The following is a 26,037-nucleotide window of genomic DNA, read 5'->3' as shown; positions in this document are numbered from 1 at the left end:
CACCTGCCAAAACTTTATAAATTAAAATTTTTTTTAAATTAATTTCTTTTAATAAAATATACTTTAATTATAGTAGGAATATACCATCTTATCTTTTCTTTCAAACTACTCCTAATTTTCTCTTTTTGCAAAGTCATTGAGAGTCCACCATCAAATTCTGTTTCTTCATGTCTTAATCATTTTCAATGAGCAAAATTAATTGGATTGGATGGCTTCTTTCCGGTCCATGACTAATGGACCAAACCAATTCCCTTTATTTTGTATTTGCTAATCAGCAGTGCTTTGGGGTAACCTCCTAATTGGAATCAAGGGAAAAAAGTTTAATGAAGGGTAACGATATTTCAGAACTAGACTCCACCTCAGCTAGACATATAGGATTCACAGTAATGGTAGACCATTCTGGTTGATTATAATCAGAAGACTTGTTTAACATATTTTTCAGTTTTGCAGCTCACTTTTTTTCTCAGGCTAGTCTCTTCATAGTCTGGCCCCTCTATAATAAACTTTCTCAACACACTTCCAACCTAACTTTTTAAACTTGCTGTATTTTCCCAAAACACAACCACACGTCTTACAACTTTTCTTACTTATATTCTGAGAAAACAAATTTATTCTTTTTGAATCCATGGCTTTTACCTTAGCAGTTCCTTTCAGAGCTTGTTCTCAGTATGCCTTATTTGTGCATCTCATATTTGATCTCAAGTGCCAATTGATGTCATCTTCTTTTTTGTCTCCCTATCAATAACCATTATTATATCTCCGAGCCTGAACAGTTATTTATTCTTAAGTATTTGTAATAACACAAGTTTTTATGATATATAATGTTTTCTTTACTTATAGCCTTATGTAGAGGTGAAATTTTTTCTCCATGCATCATTTTTTATAGGATTAGATTCACTCTTTATGTCTGCCTTCCACTAGTTGCTTCAACACATAACACTATTTGCCTCAAGAGCCTGCTATGAGTGGCATTGCTTTATCCCAAAGGCCTTTCCAATTTTCCTGACTGCTGCTTTCCTACAAACTGTATTTAATTTTCTTCAAGAAAATATTTTCACTGGAGTACATGAGAAATATTAATTTACAAATTATACTATTTTCTTTTCTTATTTGCAAAGATCATTTTCTTAAACTATTTAAACAAAGTATAAAACAGTTAAAGATAGTAAGGAAGGCCTAAATCAACATATTGAGAACAAGAAAATATCACAATCATGTCCTCTCCATCATCTTTCAAGTATTTTCCAATGATTTTTAATATGCATTAATTAAATATACACCATTTGCAAGAATTAGTTGGGCAACAAAGATACATTTATTTATTTTATACTTATGAAGCATCTACATTGCGCTGAGTGCTTAGAATTCAAAAAGTAGCATCTATCATGTATTTAATGTGTATTATGTCGTTCAACTTAAGATTTTTAAACATTTAGATTATTTTATTTTCCTCAGTTTATGACATCACCATAATTACTCTATTACATTAATGAAAAACTAAGACTTGTTGTAGGTAAATCTACTTGCATACAAATTCCATGGCATAGTAATCCATCCAAAAAGAACAAAAATAGTGTCCTCTCAGATTTTATAAATATATATATATATACACACACACATATATATATACATACACACACATGCATACATATATGCATACATACACATATATGTATACATGTGTATTTGTGTGTGTGTGTATATATATATATACATGTGTATGTGTGTGTTTATATACACACACACATCAATGTATAAATAAATCAGGTTGAGTTGTATAAAAATGTACTACCAAAGATTTTAATCAGTTTGTGCATTTTCAGATTCTGAAGGAAACAACCTCTATACTACCTTCTTAATTCACCAAATAGGTATAATACATACATTATAATACACATTTATTAGATGATACATGTCTGATATAGGACCACATTTGTAACATCATATGATCTATATACTTGCCAACAATCTCTGTGATTTGGATCAAAAATGTATGCTACTGGCTTTACTTGGAACATTAATTTGAGAAACTAAACATGGCCACACACAGTAACATTTGACCTAGAGAACCCTTGGAGAATACCAAGGAAGCTGAAGCTCTACAGAAGTATATAATATAAATGATCGGAGGAAGGTGAGCAAAAAGAGAAGGAGGAAGCAAGTAAATCAGCAGGTAAATAAAATAGAAAAGCATGTCTTCAGTCTAAAGGACCATATATCACATATATCATATTACTTTTCTTCATGATAGATTTACATTTCCAACTTCATGAGACCTAATTGATATTCTTCTAGGGCAGAGTTTCTTAATCTCAGCACAACTGTCATTTTAGGTTAAATATTTTTTTGTGGGGGGTTATTGTCTATATTGTAGGAAGTTTAGCAGTATTCATGATTCCTACACATTAAATGCATTTTGCCTTTTAAAAATTCAATCTGCAAGTAGCTTGAAGGGTATGAAAACTAGGCATATGGAGATTAAGTTGAAAAGATATGTGTGATAGTTCAGATAGGATATTTTGAATTTGGCAATATCAGAGGAATATCAAGGAAGCAATATCTGTATGACTCACTGACTTGATGTAGGAGAAATTGAGAAAGATGAGGATAAAGAAATTATGTTCTCAGGTTGAGAGTTACAGCACCGGATGACAAAAGGCAAAGTGGAAGCACTATTTTATAGATGTTTAGAAGATGGAAGAAAAATATCTTAAACCCTTGAAATTTATAGGCCCAAGAAAGAATCATAGGTCTGACATATAATAAATCCTGAACTGTTAGTATAACTTACAGCTCTAATTCTGACTCAGGTTGATTCCCAGAATCTAAAAGATTTAGGAAATTTAGGGCCTAAATTCACCATCCCTACGATCTTAAGAAATCTCATTCCTCTATAAAATCTCTGACACTCACCCTTTGATCTTGGCCTCAAGGCCTCCAGTGGTAGAGAACTCTTATGTTTTCTGAGATAATTTGCCATATTTCAGGACAGTTCCAAATGCCAGATAGGTCTTCTTTCTATTGAGGCTCAACTTGCCTCCCTCTTAATTTCTCATTAGTGGAATACAGTTCCAAGTTCCAGTGATAGACATCAGCCATGGGTCATGGCAGTTAATGCACAAGACTTAAGTCAGTCAAAAGAGTTTAAAATCAGGATGCTATTATTTAGCTTCACATGCTCTTCAACCAGTTATAAAACTTCTATGTCTCAATTATCCTCATAGCTAAAATAAAGTTAATGAATAAAAATATAATAATAGATTACTGAGATTGAATACATAATCCATCTAAAATATTTATAAAGATACTTAAAATGTATTGAAATGTCAATTAATGCCAGCTACTAATCCACAGACACTTATCCTTTCCTTTCCATAAATGCTTTCACATATTTGATGAGTATTTCATATAAATGATCATTTTTCTGAATATCTTGAAGGATATTATTTCACCTGAATCTTTCCCAGTTTAAACATGTATAATTTCCTGACCTCTTAACAAAAAAGCTTTCCATTCATTTATCCGTTCAGATATCATTCTCTCGAGGGCCTCCTATTTATCAATCTTGCTTTAAAATGTGTCATTCAGAGTGCATTAATTGACTTAGAAATATTTTGAAAAGCATGAGACAAATCTTTCTAGTGTTCGATCATTCAACTACTGTAAAATTCTATTGCTTTTTTAATGTCCTGGCAAAGAGGATATGTGTTCTCCTTGAAACTAATCCTCCATTTCCCCAAACCCAGTGCAGAATCTCAACCCCAAAGACTTCCAAGGAATTATCTGTGGTAATACATGTAAAAGCCATAGAGTGGAGATCTTTTTGACGTTTTAAGTTAAGGATGACTGTTCTTTACTATAGGAGGCACCTGGAGGGTTGGTTTTTACCAATCTCTAGTGAGCTTTTAGGTTCACCTGGGACAAAGGTGAAAAAGGAGGCAGAATATGGTTCAGAACTTAGAAGATCCATTTTCTAACTATGGTTCTTCATATTAAAGCAATTCTCAAACGCTGCTTTCTCTTTAGGACTGGGAACAAAATGATCACCCTTCTAAATATTCCTAAGAGAAGACAGTGCCCTAGGACAATACAAAACAAGTCAGTGACACTTATTTACATAAAAAAAAGAGCCAATACAGAAAAATAAAAACATTTTGAAATATGAGACTAGTCAGTGTAGGTATGATAATAGAAAAATAAAAGGAATCTTTCTGTAATCTAATTCCAGTTGGAGAAGCACTGATTTCTTACTTAGGCTCATAAAGGGGGCTAACTGGAAAGTTTACCTTAAAGCCTCAATCACCTTTATTGTCTAAGCTTCTGCCACATGAATTTTGGTGACACGAATCTTTCCTGTATCCAAACCAGCTCTCATCAAATTAATTCTGATGAAATAATATGTATTTTCAAAAAAATTAGTGCCGGTCACAATATCTATACTAGCTTCTGAGCTGGGAACTATTATTTGTGGCAAATATTTACTTAGTTGAAAAGAAAAAGGCTTGTGCCTTAGAAATGGAACGTTAAGTTTTGGTATCAAGAAGAGGAAAAATAGTCTCCCATTTCCTTCATAGTATAAGAAGTATTCAAAGACACATTAATTACATCTGCTTGGGCAATATGATGACCTTACTTATAGTCACATCATTTTTGTCATTAGGTCTGGCCCTATTTAATAAACTTGTTCTTTTTGCTTTAACAGACTATCTGACCCATCTTGTCATTAAACTGTTCTAAAATTATATTCATTCTAAGAAAATTAATGGTATAAACTTTAGGGCAATTATTCACTGGAGCCAGCTCATACTGGCCCATGACCACTGTATGTATCTTTTCCCAGCTCTGCACTCAGTGACCTTACGTTGGCAGGTTGAAATTAGCCAGAGTTTGGGTACTTTCACCAGAAAAATGAACAAACAATGTATATCAGATTGCTGCCACCCACCAAAGTAACAGCAGATGGACCCCAAATAAAATGAAATATTTTCAGGGAAAGTAAGATGAATGCTGTTCAGATAGAATATGAAGTAGACACATGTGAGGTCAGCAGGTTCTGAAATCTGTATACTACTCCTCATATAGAATGTAACTAAAAATTAGACCTGTTGAATAACTCCCAGGATACTTTTGATATGTACAAAAAATGTTTAAACCTCAATGAATCATAATGTTATTGAATGTTGGGACAAAAAAAAATTTAGATTCTATTTAAAACTTGTTAGAACAATGGGAGAATAAAATGTTTTAGAAAAGATGTGACTCCTTATTTTGGTAAAGGTATAGTTCCTCAGAACTCCTAATATTAAATAAAATAATTATCTTCATAAGCATTTTAATGGAAATGTAATAGGAAATTATATTTTATTGTGAAATGTAATAGGAAATATAAACAGTAAATTTTTAGAAGAGACTGCACATTTTTCAGAAAAAAAACAAAAACAAATCATTTCATTAAAAAAAAAAAGAACTGAGTTCACAATGAATGTTGAATAGCTTTTCCCATTATGGATGAGTGATAAAATTCATCAAGAGAAGAAATGTTTAAATAAAATATGGAAAATATAAAATAGAAGGGCCAGGCCATGCCTATATTATTTGTGTAATTGTTCGAATTAAGATGGGAGTCACTACGGTGAAGAGAGAGGGTTTATGAAAAAGCTTATTTGGCCAGAGTCTTCCCTGCCATGTGTTAGAGTAGACTGAGGTACATCTATGCAATGGAATTTCATTCAGGCATAAACAGAAATGAAGTTTTGATTTATGCTACAACATGGATGAACCTTGAAAACTATATACTCTTGGAAAGAAGCTAGATATAACAGGCATGTATTATATGATTCCAGTTACATGAAATGTCCAGAATTGAGCCAGAGGGTTGATTAGTGGTTACCATAGACTGGGGACAAGACAGAATGGGGAGTGACTGCTAATAGGATGAAATATTTATATTGGGTGATGAAAATGTTGTGGAATTAGTAGTGATGGTTGCACAATTTTTTTGTATGTTATTTTAGGTTCACATCTTTTGTCAGAATATACACAAACACACATATACATAAATACAGACATACATATATGTAGCACATAATAATAATCTCGGTTATTAATTCTCTCAAAATTATACTTCTGTTGAAGTTAAAATTGTTAAAAGCATGGTGTCTTATAGCTTTATTGGTCCTCATAAGAAAATCTTTTCCTAACCCCAAATCATGTAGAAATTCTATTTTTTTTCTTTGCGGAAGCTTTATATTTAGTTTCTATACTTCACTTCATTACTATTTTGTATGATATGTAATAGAAGATAAAAATATATACATACCAATTTTTACTAGTTGTTACAGTTCTATTTCTTTTTTTTTTTTCATTTTTTTTAAGTATACAGTACAGTGGTTAGACATTTATATAGTTTATAAAATGATCCCCCTAATCGCTCCTTCACTCCTCTGGTTTTCCACCTAGCTAATATATTAATGCTAACTGCATTCCTTATGCCATGCTCCCCATCTCCATGAGCATCTATCAACTACTAATTTGTACTTCTTTAACCCTTCACCTCTTTCTCCCAGCCCCCAACACCCCCTCCGCTCTGTCTGTCACCAAATTGTCTTCTATATTTATGAGTCTGTTTTTGATTAGTTTGTTCTTTTTGTTCCTTAGATTCCATATATAACTGAAATCACATGGTATCTATCTCTCTGTGTCTGACTTATTTCACTCAGCATAATAACATCTAGGTCCATCCATGTTGTCACAAATGGTAGAATCTCATTTTTTTTTTAATGGCTGAGTAATATTCCATTGTATGTTTGAATCATAATTTCTTTATTTAATTATCTGTTGATTGGCATTTATGTTACTTCCATATCATTGTAAATTGTGCTGCCATGAATATTGGGGTGCATAGATCTTTACCAATTATTGTTTTGGTTTTCTTTGGATAAATACCCAGAAGTGCAATTGCTGAGTCAAAAGGTATATCAATTTTTAATTTTTTTAGAAACCTCCAGACTGATTTTCATAATGGCTGTACCAATTTGCAATCCCAACAACAATGTATGGCCTTTATTGTGTTGAGGTATGTTCCCTCTATTCCCACGTTGCTGAGAGTTTTTATCATAAATGGATGTTGGATTTTGTCAAATGCTTTTTCTGCATCTGTTGATATGATCATATGGTTTTTATCTTTCGATTTGTTAATGTGGTGTATCACGTTAATTGATTTATGGATACTGTACCAACTTTGAATTCCAGAAATAAATCCAACTTGATCATGGTGTATGATATTTTTAATGTATTGCTGAATTTGGTTTGCTAATATTTTGTTGAGGATTTTTACATCAATATTCATAAGATATATTGGCCTATAGTTTTCTTTTTTTGTAATGTCTTTGGTTTTCAAATAAAGGTAATGGTGGCCTCATAAAAGCAGTTAGGGAGCCTTCTCTCTTCTTGAATTTTTTGGAATAGTTTGAGAAGAAAAGGTGTTAATTCTTTGAATGTTTGAAAAGGTTTTAATTCTTTGAATGTTATGAAGCCATCTGGTCCAGGACTTTTGTTTTGGGGGAGGTTTTTGATTACTGATTCTATTTCATTGTGGTTGATCAGCCAGTTCAGATTTTCTGTTTCTTCTTGACTAAATTTTGGGAGAGTATATGTTTCTAGGAATGTGTCCATTTCTTCCAGATTGTCCAATTTGTTGGCATATGATTGCTTGTAGTATTCTCTTATGATCCACTGTATTTCTGTGGAGTCCATGGTTATTTCTCCTCTTTCATTTCTGATTTTATTTAGTTGAGTGCTCTCTCTTTTTTCCTTGATGAGTCTGGCTAAGGGTCTGTCAATCTGTCTTTTCAAAGAACCAGCTCTTGGTTTCATTAATCTTTTGTACTGTTTTTCTAGACTCGATTTCGTTTCTTTCTGCTCTAACCTTTATTATTTCCTTCCTTCTATTCACTTTGGACTTCTTTTGCTGTTTTTTTTTTTTTTCCTAGTTTTTTTAAGTGTAAGGTTAGATTTGAGCTTTTTCTTGTTTCTTGAGGTAGGCTTGTATTGCTATGAATTTCCCTCTTAAGACTTTTTGCTATGTCCTATAGATATTGAGTCGTTGTGTTTTTATTTTTATGTGTCTCTAGGTATCTTTTGATTTCTTCCTTGATCTCATTAATAACCCATTCATTGTTTAGCAGCATGTTATTTAGCCTCCATGTGTTCATATATTTTCCAGTTTTTTTTCCTTATAGTTGATTTCTAGTTTCATATCACTGTGATTAGAGGAGATGTTGATATGATTTCAATCTTCTTAAATTTATTGATACTTGTTTTGTACCCTAACATGTGGTCTGTCTTAGAAAAGATTCCATGTGTGCTTGAGAAGAATGCATACTTTGCTGTTTTGAGGTAAAAAGCTCTGAAAATCTCTATTAAATCCATCTGGTCTAGTGTGTGTTTTAGGCCCATTTTTTCCTCGTTGATTCTTTGTCTGGAAGATCTGTCCATTGGAATGAATGGGATTTAAAGTCTCCTACTATGAGTGTATTACTGTTGATCTCTCCTTTTATGTCAGCCAATAATTGCTTTATGTATGTAGGTGCTCGTATGTTAGGTGCATATGTGTTTACTAGAGTTATGTGCTACTTATTTATTGATCCCTTTATCATTATGTAATGCCCTTATTAGTCTCCTATTATAGACTTTATTTTAAAGTCTATTTTATCTGATATAAGTATTGCTATCCCAGATTTTCTTTCATTTCTGTTTGCATGAAATAACTTTTTCCATCCCTTTACTTTCAGTCTGTGAGTGTTATTTGATCTGAAGTGGGTCTCTTGTAGACAGCATATGCATGGGTCTTGTTTGCTTATCCATTCATATACCCTATGTCTTTTGATTAGAGCATCTAATTCATTTATATTTAAAGTGATTACTGATAGATACATAGTTACTGCCATTTTATTATTTGTATTCGTTTTTTGTTTTCCTTTGTATCTCTTTCTTTTTACAGAAGACCTTTTAACATTTCTTATAATACTGGCTTGTTGGTGATAAATTCCTTAAGATTTTCCCCATCTGGGAGCTCTTTATCTCACCTTCCATTTCATCAAAAGCCTTTCTGGGTAGAGTATTCATCATTGCAGTTTCTTGTTTTTCATAACTTTGAATACTTCTTGCCAGTTCCTTGAAAAATGTCCATTAAAAAATCAGCAGACATTCTTATGGGGGCACCCTTGTAAGTAACTAGCTTCTTTTCTCTTGTTGCTTTTAAGATTCTCTCTTTGTCTTTGACCTTTGGCATTTTAATTATGATGTGTCTTGGTGTGGGTCTGTTTGAATTCCTCTTGTTTGGGACTCTGTGCTTCCTTAACTTATATGTCTAATTCTTTTGCCAGGTTAGGGAATTTTCTTTCATTATTTCTTCAAATCAATTCTCAATTCCTTGCTCTCTTTCTTCTCCTTCTGGTACTCCAGATGTTTTTACGCTTCATATTGTCCCAGAGGTTCTCTTAAACTATCTTCATTTTTTAAAATTCTTCTTTCTTTTTGTTTTCTGATTGGGTATATTCTGCTACCTTGTCTTCGATCTGCTTTGTCCAATCTCCTGATTCGATCTGCTTTGTCCAATCTCCTGTTGAATCCTAGTTTATCCTTCATTTCGGTTATTATATTCTTCATTTCTGTCTGGTTCTTTTTTATGGTTTCTACATCCTTTTTATGCTTACTATCTCTCTGTTGAGGTTCTCAATGTATTCATCCATTCTCCTCAAAAGTTCATTGAGCATCCTAATAACCATTATTTCGAACTCTGTCCCTGGTAGCTTGCTTGCCTCCAATTTATTTAGCTTATTTTATGTAGTTTTCTCCTGTTGTTTCATTTCTGGCATGTTTCTTTGTTTTCTCATTTTATTAGCCTCTTGTGTTTGTTTTTATGTGTCAGAATATTTGTTTCATCTCTCAGCCTTGGTCATATGACCTTATGTGGAAGGTGTCTTGTGTGGCTCAGTGGCACACTCTCCCTGGTCTCCAATGCCGAGGGCTTTGGACATGATCTTTGTGTGGGTAATGGGTGATCTTCTGTTGTCGCCAAGGCTTTATTATTGTTAGTCCATCAGTGGATGTGACTAATGCTCAGGCTGACTAATTGTGGGAATTGGCTACACCCACAGGGTAAGAGTTGCTGTGTGGGGGGCTGACCACACTTAGTGGGATTTGCCTGAACAGGTTTGTGTACTTGTTGCAACCACCCTTTGTGTGTACTGTTAATGGGGCTAATCAGGAGTTGCTCTGTTGTGGGCTGATGCCAGCTTCTGGATGTGTTAGTTTTGTGGCCCCTTGGGAGGAGATCCCCAGTAGGCCAAGGTCAGCTGCTGCTTTTGATTGCTCAGTGCTAACTGGTGGGAACTACAAAGCAATCCACCGATGGTTGTTGCCTATGCTGCATCTATAGGTAAGTAGAAGACACAACACTGTAGGCAGCAGTCTAGTTATCTCTCGTTTCTGACCTAGGGTAGTTTAGCAGAGGGACCTGTGCTCCTTCAGGTCTGACAATACCTGTCAGTTGCCCATAAGTCTCTGAAACTGGAACAACATCTAGGTGATATGTGTGTTGAGTGGCACAGGGACCCTGGGAGTATCCTGGGTCTATTGAGTAAATTCCTCCTTGCCACTGCAGTGTTAGTTTACATGCTAGCACTGTGTCTGTGGCTCCCTGTACAAGTTTCCAATTGTAATAAGGTCAGCTGCTGCCCATCTTGGGCCTGAATGCGCCAGCCCAGAGCAGGGGCAGTTGCCTATCAACAGTCAGGCAGGCACTTTGTGTATCGAATTGGGTAGGAACTCAGGGAGTCAAGGGCCAATAGCCTCAGTTTTCTTCAATTTTCGTGTCTTCATATCCCTGCAGTAGTCACAGATCACATGGAGACAAGGTACTGTCTAGGGCAGTCCCATAGACCCCTGTGATCTCCTCAAGAGATATTGCAGCTCTTATTGGCAGCAGTGTTTTCCCCAAACTGTTTTCTCAAAAATGTGCTTGCTGTGTTAAACAAGGTCTGTTGTCTGTGCAGAATGCACAATCCCAGAGCCAAGCAGGGCATGGGAGGCTAACTGTCAATGGGCTGCAGGCACTTTGTGGCTTAGATGAAGCAGAATTTCTGGTTAACAAGGGCCTTTAGGCCAATTTAGCCTCAGTTTTTCTGCAACTTCTGTGCCCAGGCATTCCCACTGTAGTCACAGATCACAGTGAGACCGGCTGCTGTCTGGGAAGGTCCCACTGACCCCTTAGCTCACCGGATGCAATATGGTAACTCTTACAGGCAGCAGAGGTCTGCCTGCAACTGATTTCCATGCAGTGCCTGCTCTGTGCTAGCTAAATTTGTTGCCTGTGTGGACTGGGAATCCCTGGGGTTTGGAGGGGCAGGGTGGTGTTGGTTCACACTCAATGGGTCACCTGGGGCAATTTGTGGGAAGGATGGGACTGGGTCTCAGGGAGACAATAGCAGTTAGATCAATACATCTTCAGTCTTGCTAAAACTTCAGTAACTGTTCGAGTGTTCCTGCAGAAGTCCTAGATCACAGCAAGACCAGCTGCTGTTTGGGATTGGCCCACAGGTCCCTGAGATCTGTCCAAATTCATGTTGGCAGCAGTGATCTGCTTGAAACTCTCAGAAATGTGTGCTCACAGTGCTGGCTGCCAGCTGCAAATGTTTGGTCCTGAATAGGTGCAGGGAGTGGCAGCCACCCCGCAACAAAAGCCCCCAGGCATTCTGCAAGTTGGGTGGGGCAGCTGATCCCCTTAGGCCAAGGCTTCCTAATGGCCTTGTGGGAGGAGTCTGCACAGTCAAGCTGGCCTAGTCTGTAGATTGCCCTGTAGGGGGGCTGGACTGAGGCACAATAGTGGCTGCTCTTCCAGTCCTCGTTTTGGCGTCAGGTAATGCAGACTTTCTTGGTATGGATTCCCCGCTAGCCTCTGATCCACCACTGGTGACTCGGGTGAGTGTCTGCAAGTCAGAAAATCTGTGTGCAGGTCCTTCAAAGGGCCTTCTAGGTTTCTCTCTCCTTCGGTCTCACCCAGATAGCCAGAATCCCCTCTGGTTTTTATAGTCAGTTATTGAAATTTCCTCTTCCCTGGGCTGGCCCCAAATGAGGCCAGAACCCTCTTGGCCTTTAGGGGAGCCTCTGCAGCCTTGCTCTCCTTCTCGGTGATCCTCCATCACCCCCAGGTATGGGTCCATTCTGATTCATGATTTTGCCCCTTCTATCGGCTTGATGTAGTTCCTTCTTTATATTGTCAGACATAAGTGTTATGATCAGCTGGACTTCAGGTGATTCTCCACATTGATTATTTATAATTTGGTTGTAATTTCAATGCGGACCTGGGAGGAGGCGAACCCTGCTTTTACCTAGTCCACCATTTTCCGTGACCTAGGTACAGGTCCTTGAAAAGACTTTTGATTGTCCATTGAATTGCTTTAGCACCTTTGTTGAAAATTAACTGACTGTACAAATGTGGGTTTACTTGCAGGTTCTCTATTCTTTTTCATTATTTTTTTATCTTCATGCTGATACCACACTCTTAATTATTATAATTTATGCTAAGGAGTAATTTCAGATATTGCGAATATTCATAATTTATTTTTTATTTAAGATTGTTTTGTATTTAATTGCTTTGAATTTTTATATAAAATATAGAGTTAGCTTCTTCATTCTCACTAGAAATGTTTGTTCGAATTTTATTCAGGACTGCTTTGGATCTTTAGATAAATTTAAAAACTGACATTCTAAAAATTTTGAGATCTCCAAGCCATGAATGGAGTATGGCCTCTATTTTTTTAGGTCTTTCTCTCAAAAATATTTTATACTTTTCAGTATAGAATCCTTGTAATTCTTTTATTTTATTGTATACATAAATGTATCCTAAATGTTTTATGGTTTTACACTCTTTGTAATGTTTTAAATTCTCATTTAATGTTTTCAGTACATAGATTTACAAAACAATACTTATATGAATTTTAAATCTTACAGTCTTGCTAAAATCACTTAATTAATAATATCAACTTTGTTGATATACTCGAGATTTTTTATGTTAGAAAAAAATTATATCCACTACGAATAAAGTCTGAAAATTAGCATTGTGTTTGTTAGCCTAAGGCCTTGCACATAAGAAACAATATCACTTTTCTTTGCTTCAATAATCTGGTCTTTGATTCATCACCTAAAAGGTATAAAATCATAAAACACGGGGCACAGATATATATCATAATCTCATCATAACTTTTAATTTTAGTTTTCACTTCTTAAATTAAGTCTTTTATTAAAAATTATTTTATTAATGTTCCCCAGAGTAACAGAACCACTAGGAAACATATATAGCAAGGAAAAAAATTTATTAAAGGTATTGGCTCACACAATTATGAAAGCTGGCAAATCCCAAGTTCTGTAGGGTAGGTAAGTCATCAAGCTGGAGCTCTAAGAGAGCCAATGGTCCAGTCTGAGTTTGAAGCTAAGAAATAGGAGAGCTAATGATGGAGTTCTAGTCTAAAGGCCAGCAAACTCAAGACACAGGAAGAGCCAATGTTTCAAGTCCAAAGATAAGGAAAAAAAGGTCAATGTAAATTCAAAGGCCCTCAGGCAGGAAGATTTTTTACTTACTTGGAGAAGTCTCAGCTTTTTCATTCTATTCACTGATTAGATGAGGCCCACCACATTATGGAGAGCTATCTCCTTTACTCAGTCTAGCAATTTAAATGTTAATCTCATCCAAAAGCATCATTGCATAAACACTCAGAATAACATTTGATCATATATCTAGGCACACTGTGGCCCAGTGAAGTTGACACAAGAAAAAAAAAAATGAACACCTTAAAAAAACGATGTTAAAAAACATTATAAAGTACTTCATAGGATATACAAATGGAAAAACTAGCAACAATATTTTAGTCTTTGTTAAATTCTGATTATAAGGAGAATCATATTTCACCTATCAAACTGTTGAAGGTTAAAAATGTCAATAATAACCAGTGTCTTTGAAAATTCAGACAAATAGTTCTTTTAGTCATTTTGAAACTGTTACAATCCCTTTGAAAGTTAATTTCAAAATTTCTAAAAATTATTAAAATTACTCTTTACAAATATTTTTTTTTTTTCCAAGCCATTTTATGGTCAAGAATTTATTCTATAGTTGTCCTGGTTCAAGTATGTTGGAGGAAAGAGAGTCCTGATTATCCTCTTGTCCTTGCAATGTTCAGTTATTTTCTATCTTCTATTTGTAGGTCTCACTTTAGAACTGGTCCTTATAATCTCAAAATCACAATGATTGAACAATCTGGACTTTAGATATTTTATGAAATACTAACAATTGAACATGGTAAAAAAAACTTTCTAGTTTCACATTCTGTCTCTTGTCAGTCTTATATTTCCACATATTTTCAGGACAACTTCCAGAACTAGTAATGGTTAGACTTTTCAAACTTCTCCAAACAAGCTTAGAATTACAGTGGACCATCCAAAGCTGGCCTACTGTCTGTGTTTTTATAACCCGTTAGCTAAGAATAGTTTTTACAGATGAACTTTTACAATCAATTTGATATTAGAGAAAATCTAACTTTTAGGCAATTTAAGCAGAATGTCACTCCCTGGAAAAATAAATGAATTACATTCTTATAATTAGTAGACTTACATTATAGAAAAACTACATAATTATGATGATGATGATTATTTTTATTACATATAAATTTCATCAAAATTTCATAGAAATACATTTAGTCTCTTATTATATAAATACCTACACAATATTTTTATATTGCTTCTTTTCCCACAAAGCCTAAGCTATTTATTTGGCCCTAACATAAGTTTTTTGAACACTGGCTAGAACATTAAGTAATTACCTCTGATGTTATTTTAGTTTTGTTCCTAAGAAAATAATGTTATTTAAGAACAACAACCCTTAATTGAATTCAATCGAATCATATTTAATACATATTGATATTTAAAACAGTCTCAAAATATGCCTCAAGGTAGCCTCTAGATTGATAAAATAATCATCCTCAGTAGTCATCTGATAAGGCCCAATTCATAAAACCTGCCAGGGTATCCACCATTGATGTGACATGTAGTCCAATATTTTTATATATGTAGTTATTTTAATGTTATAGATGAAAGAATGAACATGTTTGCACATGTGAACATTTTTATAATCTTTAACAAAGTGTTCAGTGAGCTGAAGTTTTCAGGAACAATCTACTAGCTTTAAGTTCTCAAGTCATTAATCTTAGACAAAACGCTCCATCTCTTCATTAGTGAAATAGCCTTGATTGATTAAAAAGCACGTTTTACCACCACTGAGAAGATATGTTGCCACAAATAGATACACAACACACACACACATTCAACACACACGTGTGCCTTTCTTTTTTTCCCCTTTTTTTAAATTAAATTTATTCGGGTGACATTGGTTAATAAAATTATATAGGTTTAAAGTATACGATTTGATACCTTTCATATAAAGAAAATCTCTCTGATGATACATTACAGCTTTCAGAAAAGATTCAACAACTTTGCACAGTGTCCATGGCCATTCTTTTTTTACTTATCTCTCATAATTTAAATATAGTTTGCATATAATATTATATTGGTTATATTAGTTTCAGGTGTATACTCAGTGATTTGACATTTCTGTACCTTACAGTAAGATGACCCCACTAACTCTAGTAATCATCTGTCTCCATGCAAACTTGAGATAATATTACTAACTATATTCCTCTTCATTTTTTCACTGGTACTCCGATCTCCCTCTCCTCTGGTAACCATTCCTTTGGTTTCTGTTTCTATAAGCCTGTTTGTTTTGTTTGTTTTAGATTCCGAATATAAGTAAAATCATATGGTATTTGTCTTTCTCTGTCTAGCTTATTTTACTTAGCATAGTATCCTCTATATCTATCCATCATATATTAATCTGAAAATTAATGATTATCCTTGTAAATTTCACAAAACAATTAAATAAAAACTCAAGCATCTGATATAACATTAGTATTATGTTGTTTACTTTGTTTCACAAATTTTACAAAGCAATTAAATAAAAATTCAAGCATCTGAAATAACATTAGTATTATGGTGTTTATTTTGTTTCAAACAGTTCTTACTATTGCATAGAGAGAAAAGCATGGAAGTATTAATCACAGTGAATTTTATAAACAAAACATTTTTACCACAGGAATGCAGATCTGCTTGGTTTTTGCACCGTAGACAATTGGATTGAGAAATGGAGGGACCAGCACTTAATGCTAGAAAAGAGGATATGGATATAAGGAGGGATATGAGAACCAAACCTTTGAGTGAAGAGATGGCAAGGCGGTAGAGCTAAAGGAAGACATAGATGTAAGCAGTGCAAGTATTAGATACTTTCAACCTAGCCTCCTTCTGGGGCAAATCAAAAACTGTGATAAATATCTGTATATTGGACATTGTGATGAATGAGGTCAAACCCTGAAATAATGAAGGCCAAAAACAAACCATGGATTCTGTTAACCTGGGACTAATGTTGTATAATAAAATTAAAACCGGCACTTTATCAGTACTAGGGATTGAGCTATTAGAATGGCAGTCCTAGTGAATAACAAATGGCTACATGATGGTCCAGGGCCATGGCCAGCAGAATGGTCGATTCTATGCAATAAAATGTGTGGACGAGCCCCATTTGAAGCAAGCAAGTATCAAAATAAATCTCTGGTACATGAAACCAGAAGATTCCAAGCGTCTTGAGCACAATGTTGGTACCAACTCCAATATCTGTGATTCCTAGCTTCCTTAGGAAAATGTACATGGGCTCATGGATGCTATGTTCTGATTTGATGAAATTAGGATTAAGGAATTTTCAGTCATAGCGACCACATACCTGGCACAGAATAAAATCTCAATCTAGCACTACATGGACTCTAGGCTTAAGATGCCTATTAGTAGCAACATAGCATAAGAGCTACTACAGGTCAGAACCCCGGGTGTCGGGTGGTGGACTGGGAGAAACAGAATCTGCCTCTTGCAGCCGAAGCTACCTGTAGGAGGAGGGAGAAGGGAGAAGGGAGAAGGTGTGGTGAGTTCCCTGAACAGTCACGTCTGGTAGAGCTGTGAGCTCCCTGTGGCCGGCGGCAGTGCCCAGTCATCAGGGCAGAAGGCAAAGAAACGGGGATGGGAGAAAAGCGGGGATGGCAAAGAAATAATAGTTGACTTTTACCAGCCGCGGCTGCAAAACCAAGGATGAGCTACAGCCCCCATCCCCCTGCCCCAGGGGCCCCTCCCCCCATATCTTCCAAGATGGAACACTACAGAACCCCAAGAGAATCTGAGCAAATGCTAATGAAACTGTCGCTAATACTGACAGGAACTGAGCTTGAGGGTAGCGAGCATGATTAAACATCTATAAGAAACAGACATTATTAACACTTTGTATAAAGCAGAGATCCAAGACGCTTAGATGCCACCTACTGGGAACCAAAAGAAAAACACCTTCTTTGCAACAGGTTAGGGACCATTATATAATAAATCTTCTTTCTGGGGGGAAAAAAAAAAAAAAAGCAGGAGACACTCCATTAATGCCCAGGCAGAGAAATAGCCCATTAAACACCATGAACAACCAAGGTGACAAGGCATCTCTGAAAGAAAGAGAAAAATCTCCAGAAAATAAGCTTACAGACATAGAAATGTGCAACTTTAATGACAGAGAATTAAGGATGGTACTTCTGAAAAAACTCAATGAGATCCGAAATGAATCATATCAACAATTTCAAGAATTGAAAAAACCACTAGATGAGCAGAATGAGTTCTTTAGCAAGGAGATTGAAACCCTCAAAAAGAACCAAATAGACCTTCTGGAGGTAAAGAACACACTGCAAGAGTTGGAAAATGTACTAACAAGCTTGGGAAATAGAGTAGACTAAATAGAAAAAAGGATCAGTGATATGGAAGACAGAAATTTAGAAATAAATCAGATGGAAGAAGAGAGAAAATGAAGAATGAAAATAATAAAAGAGAAATTCAAAAACTTGCTGATACCTTCAGGAGAGGAGATATAAGAATAATGGGAATTCTTGAATGGGAGGTAAAGAATCTGGGACGAGAAAGCATTTTCAGACAAATAGTGAACAAGAATTTCCCAAATCTAAAGAATGAACTAGAGCTTGGAATTCGAGAAGACAATAGAACACTCAATTATCTCAACACAAAAAGGCCTTCACCAAGACACATTGTATTAAAATTATCAAAAATCAATGACAGAGACAGAATTCTCAAGGCAGCCAGAGAAAAGAAGATGGTAACCTATAAAGGAAAACCCATTAGATTATCCTCAGACTTCTCAGCACAAACCTTAGAAGCCAGAAAGGAGTGGAATCAAATAATCAAAATATTAAATGAAAGGAACTACCAGCCAAGAATAATGTACCCAGCTAAGTTCTCCTTTAGATATGAAGGAGAAATTAAGACCTTTCCAGACATACAAAAATTGAAGGAATTCTCCACTACGAGGCCTGCACTAAGGAAATACTGAAAAGCGTCAGCTCACCTAAAGTAAAATAGTAACATCAACAACAACAAAATACACAATTAGGAGTAAAGTGACTATCAGGCAAATAGAAGCAGAGGAGTGCAATCCTTATTAAGAACAGGGCATTAAAGCTTAAAAAATAAGAAGAGAATTGCTATAGCAAGATAGTAATGAATGTTCAGCATACATAGGGACCAATTGAGAAAACAATGCATGAAAAAGGGAATTCAGAGATCCAGATTCCCAAAGGGGAATGGAGATAAGGTAAGTGCGGAAGAAAAGGGATGACTGTATAAATATATAACTATACTTTGCATATTCGTAATGGTAACCACATGCCAAAGACTCAGAACCAAAGTACGTAACAAAACAAGGACAAGAAGGAAAACCCACAAAAGCCAACCAAAATAAAAAAAAAACAGAAACACGAGGGCAAGGAATCATGGAAAGACCAAGCTACCATAAAGCAAAAGATAAAATGGCCATAAGAAGATCTCATTTCAATAATTCCCCTAAATGTAAGTGGACTGAACTCACCAATAAAAGGACACAGAGTTACAGAATGGAGCAAAAAACAAAACCCAACCATATACTGCCTCCAGGAGACAAATCTCAGCTCCAAGACAAATATAGACTTAGAGCGAAAGGGTAGAAAATGATATTTCAAGCAAAGGGAATTCATAGAAAAGCAAGAATAGTGGTACTAATATTGGATGAAATAGAATTCAAAGTAAAAAAGGTAAAGAAAGATACTGAGGGACATTTCATAGAGATAAAGGGAATCATGCACCAAGAAGACATAACACTTATTAATATCTATGCTCCCAATTAGGGAGCCCTGAAATATGTAAAGCAATTACTAACAGAACTATCGAAGTAGGGGACCTAAATACCCCACTCTCAGATATAGACAGATCACCCAAACAGAAAAATCAGTAAAGAAATAACATCCTTAAATGACACATTAGACCAACTGGACATAATTGACATTTACAGAGCCTTCCATACCAAAACAGCTGCTTATACATTCTTCTCTAGTGCACATGGAACATTCTCGAGGATTGACCACATACTGGGACTCAAACATAGCAGTATGGAAATTAAAGCAATCATCAAAAACCTACCAAAAAGTACAAATCCAGGAGCAGATGGCTTCACCTGTGAATTCTACCCAATATTCAAAGAAGATTTAATACAAATTCTCCTCAAACTCTTCCCAAAAAATCAAAGAGGATATAATACTTCCCAACTCATTTTATGAGGCAAATATTACCCTGACACCAAAACTTGCTAAAGATAACACACACAAAAAGAAAACTACAGACCAATATCTCTCATGAATACAGATGCAAAAATTTTAAATAAGATACTAGAGAACCAAATACAGCAATATTAAAAAGATTATAGACCACGACCAAATGGGCTTCATCCCGGGGGCACAGGGATGGTTCAACATATGCAAATCAATTAATGTGATACACCACATAAACAAATTAAAATATAAGAATCATATGATCATATCAATAGATGCAAAAAAAGTCTTCGACAAGATACAGCATCCATTTATGATACAAACACTTAACAAAATTGATACAGAAGTTAAAAACCTTCCAAGATCGGAAACAAGGCAAGGCTGTCCACTATCACCATTCTTATTCATTATAACATTGGAGGTCCTAGCAAGTGCAGTCAGGCAAGAGAAAGATATAAAAGGCATCCAAATAGGAAATGTAGAAGTCAAATTGTCACTATTTGCGGATGACATGATTCTCTATATAGAAAACCCCAAAGACTCCACAAGAACACTACTAGAAATAATAAGCAAATACAGTAAAATTTCTGGATACAAAATCAATGTCAAAAATCCATAGCATTCCTATACTCTAATAACAAAGTGTCAAAAAAAGAAATGGAAAAAATAATTCCTTTTGCAATTGCCCCACGAAGAATAAAATACCTAGGAATAAATTTAACAAAACTTGTGAGGACCTATATAATAAAAAGTACAAGACTCTATTAAAAGTAATTGAAGAAGATACAAAGAAATGAAATGATATTCCATGTTCTCGGATTAGAAGAATCAACATAGTTAAAAAAAAAAAACATTACCAAAAGGATTATACAGATTTAATACAATCCCAATCAAAATCCCATCAGCATTTTTTAAAGAAATGGAACAAAAAATCATCAGGTTTTTATGGAAGCACATCAAACCCCGAATTTAACAAAGTCATTCTGAGAAAAAAGAATGAGACTGGAAGCATCACTCTGCTTGACTTCAAATTATACTACTAAGTGACACTAATCAAAATGGCATGGTATTGGCAGCAAAACAGACAACGAACCAGTGGAACAATATTGAGTGTCCAGAAGTAAACACATATTTATATGGGCAAATAATTTTTGACAAAAAGCCAAAAACATACAGTGGAGAAAGGAAAGCCTCTTCAATAAATGGTGCTGGGAAAACTGAAAAACCACCTGCAAAAGAATGAAACTAGATTGTTGTCTATCACCTTCACACCCAAATTAACTTAAAATGGATTAAGGGCCTGAATATAAGACCTGAAACAATAAATGCATAGAAGAAAACATAGAAACTAAACTCATGGACCATGAACTTAAAGAAGATTTTATGAATTTGACCTCAAAGGGTGGGATAGAGAAAATTTAGTTAAAAAACAAAACAAACCTGAAGTCCTCTTAAATGTAGGCATGTTCTACCAATGAATTCTACTTACATAAATACCTTGATGTCCTTTCCTTTCACTAAGGCACTTCTGGGAAGAAATATCTGTATCCATAACTGCTCCTTTATTACATATTTACTTCTCATTCTCCTGAGTCTTATTCTTCGGGGTTTTTTTTTTTTTATTTCATTTCGTTGAAGCTATTTTTGTAAGTTTAGCAATTTATCAGAATAAACAATTATGATGGAGATTTTAAAAGCCTACTACGTTGAGCTCTGAGCAAGTTGTTGCACATTTAACTAAATTTTCTCTATCCCACCCTTTATACCTTTCTCCCTCTTTTCCTTTCTCTTCTGAAAAGCAGTTGTTATGTGCCTCATGTATATGAAGGAATTTTGCCATGTGCTCTTGATGGGAAGAAAAAAATATGGCATAAGCCTTTAAATTTTAGAAATATAGAAAGACAAGTTAGTATATATTTCACCATGAGAACAAATGATAATTCTAAGAAAGACTTAAGCACATGATACATTTCTCCTTGACATATTTCACTTGGTTTCTAGATTTTCTTTTATGTACCTAACCTTAAGAAGTACTTGACATAGTAATGTTGAGATACTGGGAAATTTAGGAAGAATACTTTCAGTGGGATGGAAGAGAGCATTCAGAATGGATTTCAGAGAGAATAAAAAAAGAGGGGGGGGGGAGAGGAAAAGACAAGGGACCCTAAATACCATTTTCAGAATTTCCTCCATGAAGGAACATGAAATAATGTTACTAATTTCTGTTGAATGGAATTGGTTCAGAAGTCAGCTTGGCATCTGAGCCAATCTTCAGCCTATTCTTCAGTCAACAACAAACAATTTATACTAGTTTACCAGTTCGATTCAAACCTTTTCTCGTCTTCTACTGATTTGATTTAAATTTTGGTTCTCCTCAAAATTTTATCCTGGGTTCTTTTCACCCTTAAACTATTCAAATTTGCTGGTAATTCTATCTATTAGTTATCACCTTCAATATGGCAACTTCTATAAAAACATTTCCAACTTAGATGTTTTTGACCTCCTTTACCTTATCCACCTCTCGCCTCCCTCTCTCTCTGGTAACAACTAAACTGTCATTCACGTCCATGATTCTCTGTTTGTCTTATTTATTTGTTGCTTTCAGTTTTATATTCCACATATGAGTTAAATTATATGCTTCTCAATTTTTTTTCACTTATTTTGCTTAGCATGATAATCTCTAAACCCATTCATGTTGTCACAAATGGCAGTATTTCATCCGTTCTTATGGCTGAGTAATATTTCACTATATATGTGTACCACTTCTTCTTTATCCAATTATCTATCAAAGGGCACTTCAGTTGTTTTCATGTCTTGACCACCATGAATAATGCTGCTATGAACACCAAGGTACATATATATGTACAGATAAATGTTTTCAAATTTCGAGGGTAGATACCCAGAAGAGGATTTTCTGGGTCATATGGTAATTATAGCCTTAATTTTTTGAGGAACCTCCATATTGTTTTCAATAGTGGCTGTACCAATTTACATTGGTACAGTGTATGAAGGTTCCTTTCCCCCACAACCTCTCCAACACTTGTTATTACTTATCTTGTTAATAATAGCCATTCTAATAGGTGGTATCTTATTGTGGTTTTGGTTTGCATTTCCCTAATAGCTAGTATAGTCAAGCATCTTTTCATATGTCTGTTGGCCATTTGCATGCCTTCTCAGGAGAAGTGTCTGTTCAGGTCCTCTGCCCACTTTTTAATTAGATTATTTGTTTTGCTGTTGTTATTGAGTTGTATGAGTTCATTGTATATTTTGGACATTAGCCCCTTATCAGAGGCATTGTTTGCAAATATCTTCTTCCATTCCATTGGTTGCCTCTTTGTCTTGTTGTTGGTTTCTTTTGCTGTGCAGAAGCTTTTTAGTTTGATATAATCCCATTTATTTATTTTTGCTTTTACTTCCCTTGCCTTTGAGGTTACTATTTTTAATATTTCTTTATTATAATCACAAGAAAGTTTGACCCAAAGCATCTTAGATGATTTTTCTGATGGTGTGAGGATTGAGGTAGTAGAAAAAAATCCTTTAACGATTAGGTGTTAAGTGGAGACCCATTTGATAAAGATGTCTATTACTTAGTGATCCACGTCAAACAAGACTATTACAGAAGCAGGGGCTTTTTTTCTAGTTGTTCTCTCCTAAAACCAATATATTCAGATTTTCATTTTTTTCTAATCATAGCTCATTAAAAATAAAATGTTTTCCTAAAGTCAAATCTTTTTCTGACAAAATCATCCTAACCAATTGAAAGAGATCTCTGTTTCATGGCACATATTCGATGAAGATATATTATTAACACCATTAGTATTTTTAAAAATTTTATTACAAAAATTTTAAGCATGTACAAATAAGAGTATTATCATGAATCTCCATCTACCCATCACCCAGCTTCAATAATTATCAACATTATGCCATTTTTGTATCTTCTACACTTCCATCCACTATGCAACCCAATAATTATTGGTGTTGTTTATTATTATTATTATTATTATTATTATTATTATTATTATTATAATTTAGAAGCTTACAGGTCAAAATGACTTGCATTGAAATGTGCAAGTTTTATCTCTACTATATTGACAAATGGATACAGCCATGGAACTTAAATCATCCCTAACACAACATAGAGCCTTTCTATCTTTCAAAAATTTTTCTAATGTGTTTTTGCAGTCATTTTCTCTCTCTACACCCAACAGATATAATAACTGTTCTGTTGTTTTTGACATTAAATTAGTTATACTTATTCTGAAACAATATAAAGTTAATAATAAAATACACTATTTTGTGTCCTGATTCTTTTTACTCACAAATTTTGCATGTACTTGGGAACAAAAACCTCTGAGAAGCCATTCTATCTATTCCAGAGGGAAAAACAAGTTCATTGAATATTCAAGGATTCAATAGATTCTTGTTCTCATCAGGAAAAATGCCTCAGGTCCCATGCCTCCTTTTATAAGCTTACCTCAGAGTAATAACATCTCTATTCTCAGGGGGATAGAGTGAAGCTATTTTTCTTTTCTCCATCTACTAAAGCTTATAACTCACTCACAAACAACAATAAACTATGTAATTTTTCCCACTGGCAAGGCTAATATCCAGGCATTTGGTGTGACCAAAGTTCATGTGTTCTCAGGGTATTTTCTGTCTTGATTAGATCTCACCCTTCTTTCTAGACAGTGTACGTAATATACTATTGCGAATTTCCTTAGTTTTCATGCTGTAGACAATGGGGTTGACCAGAGGTGGGAAAAAGAGGTATGCATTGGCCATGACAGTCTGGAGGAGTGGAGGTAAATGCCGCCCAAAGCGATGCAACAAAGAGAGGCTGATCATGGGAACATAGTACACAAGCACAGCACAGATGTGTGACACACATGTGTTGAATGCTCTCCAACGCCCTGCCCCAGAAGCTATTCCCAGTACTGTGTGAAGAATCAGCATGTAAGATATCATGATGAGCAATGAGTCCATCCCAAATGTGGAGGTAATGACAAACAGACCAAGGATGCTGTTGAGGCGCGTGTCTGCACAGGGCAATTTGATCAGATCAGAGTGGAGGCAGTAAGAATGTGTGAGGGTGTTATGGCCACAGAAAGGCAGATCCTTCAGGAGAAAGAGCAGTGGGAACATAAGTATCATGCTTCTCAAGGCAATGGTGGTGCCCATCCCAGTGATGCGGGGAATTGTCAGGATGGTTGTATAGCGCAGTGGGCTGTAAATAGCCACGAAGCGGTCTATAGACATAGCCAGAAGGACACCTGACTCCATGAGGGTAAAAGAATGCATGGAAAACATCTGGAACAGACAACCACCAAAACTGATATTATAAATGCCAAAGATAAAAATGCCTAACACAGTAGGCATGGTGGAAGCAGAAACACCAAGTTCGACAAAGGCCAGCATGGCCAGAAAGAAGTACATAGGCTGGTGCAAAGCAGATTCAATTCGAATGATATGAAGAATGGTGCCATTTCCTATGAAGATGATAATGTATATCAGGCAGAAGGGAATAGATATCCATATATACTTTGTTTTCAGCCCTGGGATGCCAGCAAGAGTGAATGTTGCAGGTGTGAACTCAATAGAACCATTGGAAATGTCATGGCGAGACTCCATTCGAAGGTATTGGAAAACACATGGAGACTGAAAAATATATATCTCTAGTCAGTTATTGTACATTACATTCTGAGCTTCTGACAGTGATAATTAAGATAATTTTTAGAAAAGAGATGGAAACCTTATTTCTGAAACAAGGGCACATGTAAACCATAATGTATGAAAGTGAAATCTGATTAGATGTGTAGAAGACTATTCCAACATGGATTATGAATATGTCTAACATAGAAGGCAGTTATAGAAATCTGAAGCTGGGTTATTTATGGCAGTGAAAAGCAGTGATAATAAGCATAGAAATGAAAACTTCATATGGATATGAGGACTGAAGAACCTGGTAACTTACTATAGTTTGTACAGGAGTTAACGAGTAGCAAAAGTAATATAACAGTAGTAAAGAACATTCTTGGTTTTAAGACTTAATAGGCTTGTGATCTTGGAGGAGTCACTTAAGTTATCTTAGCTCCAGGCATTTGATATAAACACAACAATAGTAATATAAGATGATATATGCAAATTATTTATCATTATATTTGGACCTCAGTAAATATTCAATACATTAAATAAAAGGAACAATTTTGTATATTAGAAAGCAGAGATAGTTTCTCCCAGTTTTCAGCATTTTCCAGTGCCT

At 35.1% G+C, this 26,037-nt stretch overlaps 1 protein-coding gene and 1 pseudogene across 1 annotated transcript; both read right to left on the bottom strand.

Annotated features, from left to right (window-relative positions):
• Window positions 1–16,175: 16,175 nt before the first annotated feature.
• Window positions 16,176–16,953, bottom strand: LOC112482851 (annotated as a pseudogene).
• Window positions 16,954–24,440: 7,487 nt separating this feature from the next.
• On the bottom strand, window positions 24,441–25,406 carry LOC102891467 (olfactory receptor 51J1). The gene is given in 3 exon segments (XM_006915742.2): window positions 24,441–24,851; window positions 24,853–25,091; window positions 25,094–25,406. Coding segments are annotated over 3 exon segments (963 nt in total).
• Between the last annotated feature and the right edge of the window lie 631 nt (window positions 25,407–26,037).

This window comes from Pteropus alecto, unplaced genomic scaffold, assembly GCF_000325575.1.
Source record: "Pteropus alecto unplaced genomic scaffold, ASM32557v1 scaffold395, whole genome shotgun sequence".
NCBI lineage: Eukaryota > Metazoa > Chordata > Mammalia > Chiroptera > Pteropodidae > Pteropus > Pteropus alecto.
The sequence above is the reverse complement of the archived record's forward strand: the minus strand, read 5'-3'. Positions and strand labels throughout refer to the sequence as shown.